At 45.0% G+C, this 7,730-nt stretch overlaps 1 protein-coding gene across 2 annotated transcripts; it reads left to right on the top strand.

Annotated features, from left to right (window-relative positions):
• The first annotated feature begins 3,721 nt into the window (after nucleotides 1-3,721).
• Nucleotides 3,722-7,489, top strand: NDUFAF4 (NADH:ubiquinone oxidoreductase complex assembly factor 4). 2 transcript variants are annotated; one of them, XM_019537778.1, is made up of 3 exons: nucleotides 3,722-3,890; nucleotides 4,739-4,827; nucleotides 6,834-7,489. In XM_019537778.1, exons 1-3 carry the CDS (start codon nucleotides 3,755-3,757, stop codon nucleotides 7,125-7,127), a joined length of 519 nt encoding a protein of 172 aa, XP_019393323.1. In that variant the 5' UTR covers nucleotides 3,722-3,754; the 3' UTR covers nucleotides 7,128-7,489. The 2 variants fall into 2 exon arrangements, with proteins under 2 accessions (XP_019393323.1, XP_019393325.1); XM_019537780.1 differs by lacking the exon at nucleotides 4,739-4,827.
• Nucleotides 7,490-7,730: the final 241 nt, after the last annotated feature.

Genomic DNA, 7,730 nt, shown 5'->3' with positions numbered 1-7,730 from the left:
GAGAATTCCAATTTCCTGCTGCATCTTACCTGTCACAGTGCTCATAAGTAGGTGTTCTGCTGAACAGTGCCTGGACACACACCAGCAAAAACCTACAGTTGCAACTGTTAGTTACACCTCAGCTGTGAGGCTCGAAAGAAAGTTTTCAGCATCTTTCGGAGTCTTTTTGGGTGCCATTTTGCGCAAAGTGGTTCTGCATCAAACACACTGGCCTCTCTCAGGAAGCAACGTGAACTTGAGGGATGGGGTGGCCAGCTGACAATTAACCAGATTTATGGTCATTCAACATAATGCAGACAAACTCCCAACAACAGTACAGGAGTGTCATGGAGTTGTGGGGGCAGGGTGTTCAAGAGGCGAGAGGTCAGTGGGGTAGCATCAATAAATCAGTATCATCTGTCTTCCACAAAGACAATCAGCTTTTCACATTGAGTCAAGAGCAACTGACCAAGAAATCACATTAGACTGTTCCATCACCTATAAACATCTCATTCAGAAGGTCTGGAGTAAAGTTTCTCCACGGGTAGCTGTCTTCAGATGTTTAAGTAACACAACATAGCACAACAACTTCAAAGTGCTCAGAACCACCGCACTTGCAATGGTATAAACCCCAGCAGATTACTGTGCTCCTGTATGGTCCAGAAGTTGTTGCACTAAAAAGCTCAGCACTGTACTTAACAGTGCACTGGGACTTAAAACAGGCTGTACAACATACACACACACATGTATTCCCTGTACTCCAGCGCATGAGACCAAGTGACATAAGAAGACAGATCTTAACCACTCCCCTGCTGCCAGGGTTTTGGGCCCACAGAGAGTCCAGCAGGCCAGGTATTGTAGCCTTGTGTATTGCACTAAATTTAGATAAGGGGGGGGGGGGGGTGAATGGGAATTAAATGATCATTCAGAGTAATCCAGTCTGAAGTCTATGCCTACATAATTTTATACTAACACCAAATGAGTCCCCCATTGGGCACAACTTTGACAGAGAAGCATGGGTCAAGCTGAAGAGACTGAGATCTGGATATGGATGCTTCTTAACAGCACTATATTAGATGAACATCTTGGAGAGCCCCCTATGTGAATGTGGTGTCCCCAATCAGCACAGCACTTAATCAAAAACAGCAATCTTTACAAATGCCCTGACGGGCACATGGAATTCGCATCCACATCCATCCAGAGTTATTTTAGATAGGGATCCACCATTTTACAGGCTCTGTGTGACCTGACTATCTGTTTGGTTATGGCTGTACAGTGCTTTCTGTGCTCCTACCACATAATAAGTATAAATTTTGTGCCTGGCCTTTGTGGGCTGTTTTCTGGCTTTGTGGCTCCAGCTGGGGACCCAAGGTTCCCTAGCTCCATGTTCCCTGGTCAAGGGCTCTTTGGATTTCTCAGCTACTAGCTTCTTGAGAGAAGATTACTGCCTGCCTCCTGCTCTGGGTAGATCCTAGGAACTACATCATGCTGATAATGTGGGTTACACAGCCATCATAGCTCCTTTTCAATATAAGTTGAGCCTGCCACCATTAATGAATAGATGACCTTGCACAGCACTCGTAAGAGTCACATGGCTTGGCCAGTATCACACAGACATATTGTTCTAATTATACATCAATCCCATATAAAGGTAGAGGAGGATTTTTATTGTTCTTTTGGAAGGAAAAAAAAGCTTTGTTTGTAATTGGAACAACACAGTAATAAATATCACAACTTCAGACTGGCTCCACTATTTCGCATCATATACAATGTCATAAATTTAGGAGCTATCTAAAATGTAATAAAAATAAAAGGTAAACTTAATTATACACTGAATGGCAGGGCTGGATTAACCCTTTAATGGGCCCTAAGCAAACAACCTTGTGGGCCTCTACTTTTTTCACTCAATAAGTATAATATGTAAAACAAGCACTACTGGGCCCCTTCTTCACTTAGGGCCCTAGGCAGGTGCCTAGTTTGCCTATACATTACTGTGGCCCTGCTGAATGGCCCTCTTCTATATACTATCAGGACCACTCACTATAAAAAGATTCAATTTGAAATATTAACCAGAATTTGGCTAGATTCTGGTTTCAGGTTGAAAGAGATGCATCTATTGCATTGACATTTTCACTGATCTGGATTATTTAGATGTTTATGTTAATGAGTCTTTTTGATTTATATTTTTATAATCTGTGCGGGGTGACGGACACCATTAAGTTTAAAAATAAATACTTACAATTCAGCTGGAAAACAGCAATTGTTATACCATACTGTGGCTAGTTTTAAAATGCTGAAAAAATACGGGATTCATATACTGAATGACTGAAATTCTACAAAATGAAAACCCTAGATTAGCCTGCCACCTTGAGGACATTTCTATCTTTACCCCAACAGAGATGGTCATAGATATGGCCTGATTCTTCTGTGGTTTTCCCTCCGGAGCAGCACCCACTCTCCTTGCACCGAGGCTTCCAGCATGCACCCCGTCCCCACTCAAAAGGGAGGGGGATGCTGAATGCCTAGGGTTTCTTCATTGTGAGTTTTAGTGGTCAGTGAATCTTTAAAAAAATAAGGTTTGAGCCCTAACACACCCACATAAAATGTTACATTCACCTAGAAGCGACAACTTATGTGTATGTTTGCAGACATAAAGAAAGATGTTTTTGCCTAGGAGCAACAACAGAGATCTGGTTACACAACCCCCCCCCATCAAATGCATTATTTCTTTAGCAACAAGAATGGGTCCCTCTGCCAGAGTAGCATTTTCCTTTTATTTATTTATTTACCAAAATTAATTGCAACTCTGTAGACCTCTATGCTTCCAGAGTACTCCCAGGAGATCTAAAAAGTAGCAATTCTGTCTGTTGAGCCATATAATAGTACCCAAGGTGGTAGATCAGAGGGGAGAGGGGAAAAAAAGGCCAGCTGTGATACTGTGATAAAGAAAGTTTGGGAAGCACTCCGATTCTTCCTCCCTTTTCATAGAGAAGCAGGGCTGGAAGGGCCTCTAGAGTGACTAGGTCATCTAATGCAACCCCCTGCCTGAAGCTGGATCAGGCTTGCCTTCAGCTGCCTTGTTTCTCCTGTGCAACTGAGTAAAATATTGCTATTTACTCTGAGACCCATTACTTACACTGCAAAACTGACTGGCCAGTCGCGCAATCAGTTGAGACTGGCCACATGTACGAAGTAACGATCACACTGTACAAATGTCCAGCGAGCTCTAAAAAGAGCCAACCAGCTACAACGGTCGTGCCTGACAATGTGCACTAACTGGAGAGCTGGCTTCTAGCCATTTTTTAATCTGAACATGCCGTTGGGGAACAGATGCCTAAGAGGGGACATGAATACTTGAAGGGCTACCATAAAGAGGAGGGAAAGCACCTTTTCACTCTCGCTGCAGACCAATGGCTCGAGGTTGCAGCAACGTAAGTGTAGATGTTCCCCTACTGGCCAGGCAGGCCGCTGTCAGGTCTGTGGTGTGCCGGGGCGGGGCGGGTGGCAGCCCCGGGCGGAGGTGGGGCAAACCTCATGGCTAGACCACAGACGGGGCTCAGCCCCGCGACCCCTGGCGAGCCCAGCCCTGCTTCTCGGTGACCCGGGGGCCCAGCAGCAGCAGCCGCCTCACCCCCCGCCTCCCTCGCCCTTGTCTGCACCCGCCCGCCCCGCCCCGCGCTGCACTCCTCCCGCCGCTAAGCGGCGCCCTCTGCCGCCGCCGCCGCCACCCCCCTCCCCTGCGCATGCGCGGCGGCACAGGGCTGGGAGCGCGGCCATGCGGATCATATGGGACCGCTTGGTCCGTGCTTTCCGCAACTTCAACGTGGAGAACCGCGCGTTCCGCGTCATCGACGAGCCCAAGCCCACCCGCGCGCCGTGGTACCCCACGGCCCGGCCCGTCGAGTCGCCCGGTGAGTGCCCCTTCCCCCCGCGACACAGCGGCAGTGACGTGAAAGCCGCGCGCGGGGCAAGCTGGGAGCTGCTGTTCCCGGGCCCGTGCAGCCCGGCCCCCTGCCCTGGCGAGCAACGGGAGGTGTGGCAAGGCGCCCCGGGGCTCGGGACTAGTTTGTGTTGGACCCTTTGGTCACAGACCCACACTTACAGAAAGCGCGGGTCGGACAGAGGTCATCGCGTGCAGGGATCTCCATTTTTTGGGACCAGGGACCATTTGTAAACACGGATGGCCAATGGCCTTTGCTCCCTACCTGCTGCCCCCCAGTGTGTGGCACAGGAGGGCCCCCAAGCTGCCCCTTGCAGGCTGGGGCTGTGCCAGGCTGCAACAGAAAAGCTGCAGGTTCCCACGTTTTTCTCCTCTATGGGACAATCCATTTTTCAGCTTGGTTTCTGACCCTTTCATATATTCTTGTGACCAACTCTTGGGTCAAAATGACTCACAGGTTGAGAAACTCTGATCTGGTCCGACCCCCTGCTCAAGGCAGGACCTGCCCCAACTAGATCGTCCCAGACAGAGCTTTGTCTAGCCAGGTCTTAAAAACCTCCAGGGATGGAGGCTCTACCACCTCTCTGGGAAACGTGTTCTAGTGCTTCAGCGCGACCCTTTGCATGAACTGGAGCTTGGGGATGTTGCAGTGCTTGCAGCAACCAGCGTTTTTTTTTTTCCCTCCTGAGAAATATGTGGGGGCACCTCACCTTCCCATATATTCAAACTGGTGATGGGTGGGGACTGGTTATTATTAAATGCAAGCCAAGGAGAGTATATTGTATGTGTTTTCTATCTCTCTTTCTTTTCACTATCTAGAAATCCAACATGAAATCCACAAAAAAGACAACAGGCTTCTTGCCTTTTTAAAACATGTCTATGTCGATTCAAAGGATCCACCTGGGAAAGTGAGTCTCTTTCCATAGTGGGTGCACCGCAGTATCCACTCTTCACGTGGCCAAACTATAAGGATATCCAGAACTGAGTGGTGTGTGTGTGTGTGTGTGTTTGGTGCAGCTGGTTGCCTTAGCGCCCAGAAACTACCTGTTTTTAAAAAATAGCAGGTATTGATGGTTGATTTGTGTTTCAGATGCAGTCCCCACATTAACAAAGGCAAAGTTTTTGCCCAGCAAGGTCTTATGTTTATATATTTTATTCTATTTAATATAATCCCAAATTTGGGGTCCAGTGCAATTTGTTAAGGGTACTTTCAGTCTGTATTGATGCCTTGGTTTGCCTCGTCTTCCACACAGGTTTCTTCATCTACCCTGTTACTTTTAGAATGGACTAAAACAAGAGGGCTTTGCTCTGTGAGGTTAAGTATTCTCTGTAAATGATTCACCCTTCAGTGAGTGGCTGAAGCCTCAGCATGCTTTAAAATTTAGCGCAGATAAAAGCTGATGCTTGATGACTTGAGTTAACCAGTGGCTGTGGGCTTGCAAGAAATTCTCTTGGTCTTGGGACATAAAAGCTACTTTCTTCCCCTTCCCTCCCAGCCCCCAGTGTGGAGCAGGGAGCTTGATAGCTGATTTTGAACCAAACTTGGAAAGAGGAGTATGAAGAGATGCTAAAAACGTTTTGAGAAATTCACAGAACAAAACTAGAGGGTGCAAAACTGCACCAAACCTTCAAATGAAAAAAACAAACCGAACAAACCAAACTGGACCGGAGGAAAAGGGAAGTCGTAAAATGTATAGAAATGTATAGAAGCTGGTTTGGGTGGGTGGGTGTGGGTTGTTTTTTACAACCTGAGAAACTGTTTCCAGAAAAAGTCATCCATTTATATTCTTTTAAGTTCTACTAGAAGATGAAGAGTAGAAAGTGCCTGCTCTGATGCAAACATAGGCAAATGGTGTCAAGTTAAATATGTAGGGCAGCATTTTCACATGTCATTATTTGACATTAAGCATCTACAGTCAAGTTGAAATATAGAAATCTGTAGCTTTTTTTCTTCCTCTCCAAAGATGTTGAGGGCTGAGAACTTTCACTGAGGTTTACAGGAATTTTGGCTTTTCAGAAAATGGGTCACTGGGTGCTGGATATTTGGTTGTTCATAAATGCCAGGGTTGGAAGGGACCTCAACAGATCTTCGAGTCTGAACCTCTGTCTGGGCGGGAAAGAGTGCTGGGGTCAGATGATCCTAGTCAAATGCTTATCCAGCCTTCTCTTAAAAACCCCCAAAGTGGGGGAGAGCGCCATCTCCCTTGGAAGCCCATTCCAAACTTTGACCTGTACTGTGAAGAAGTTTTTCCTGATGTGTAGCCTAAATCTGCTCTCTGTCAGTTTGTGACCATTGTTCCTTGTTACCCCAAGAGGCAACCTGGTGAACAGAGCATCTCTGATACCTTGCTGCACCCCACCTAATAAATTTGTAGGTGGCCACAAGGTCACCTCTAAGTCTTCTCTTGTGGAGGCTGAAGAAGTCCAGGTCCCTTAGTCTGTTCTTACAGGGCTTGGCCTGTAAACCCTTAACCATACTAGTGGCCCTCCTCTGGACCCTCTCCAGGCTATCCACATCCTTCTTAAAGTACAGCACCCAAAACTGGATGCAGTACTCCAACTGCATTCTGACCAATGCTTCATAAAGGGGAAAATAGATCACCCCCTTAGTTCTATTTGTCATGTATCTGCCAATGCACAATAAAGTGCTGTTAGCTTTGTTGATGATTTCATTGTATACTATTGTTGCTGTGAACCTTTGTACTTGGAAAATAAAGCATTTTTTAGGAGAGTGGGGAACAGTCCATGAGCATTCATTTCTTAGGACTAGTAAACAGGAGAGGGGTGTCCCTTTCCTCTCCCTCCCTCCCCTTTAAAAGGCAAAATTATTGTTAAAGAAATAGGTAGGGCTTGTACAATTTACAAAATAAATGCATCCTACTGATTTGAACTCTTTCTTTTCTTACTGATCCAGGTAAAAGTTGAAGGTGAAAGTCTCCCATTTAAAGAAGATGAATATAGACTTACAAAACTAGGTCATTACAGTTCTCTAGATATTCACCGTGTTCACAAAGGCAAAATTTGTACTGTGGAGCTTCTGACTTTTCTTAATAATCATAAACTGCATCCTGAAACATGGACTGCAGAGAAAATAGCGGAGGAATACAGTTTGGAACTGAAGGATGTCACTTCTCTTCTAAAATACCATGCCCTTTTTAATATGGAAGTTCCTGAATCTGAAGATAAAAAATCTATAGAATCTACGTAAAAATAGTTGCCAGAACTTGTTTAATCTCTCTGGTGTTTGCATTTGAATCTTAAAGTGTATCATTTGTCTTGGATTTTGTTGACATGTAACAATGTGTTATTTTATTTAAATGACTCCTGCATTTATTTGGGCAAGCACATTAATTATATTTTGGTTCATAATCTACTTTACTCATGCTAGATTAGGAGGCAGATGAAATCTGCAAGAAACCTGGCAATATGTTAGGAGTAATAAATGACCTATTCAAATTAATCCAATTCTGGGGGAAAGATTTAGTTAAAAAGAAATTGCTACTTCCTTGTGAGAGAATGTTTTTTCATTTGATGGCTTTGGATGTTAGTTGAATCAATGATATATTAACTGTGAAAGCATATTCTGTTCTGTATTGTTATTTATGTAACATAGTTTTGGTAGGGTCGTACAGAATTTTCAGGCACATAGAAATTCTCTCCAAATTATCCAGCTTTGCAGTACAAACACCCTCTCCCATTTTTAAGATGAAAACATTTGCTGCTGGATTCTAAGAGCAAAAGAAGGTGCTGAGGAAATGCTTCTGGCCCTCTTTTTAAAACATAAAATGGTAATGCCTGTACAGAATATTAT

Source organism: Crocodylus porosus, unplaced genomic scaffold (genome assembly GCF_001723895.1).
Source record: "Crocodylus porosus isolate Cpor-Errol unplaced genomic scaffold, CroPor_comp1, whole genome shotgun sequence".
Taxonomy (NCBI): Eukaryota; Metazoa; Chordata; order Crocodylia; family Crocodylidae; genus Crocodylus; species Crocodylus porosus.
This window is presented reverse-complemented; position numbering and strand designations above follow the sequence as displayed.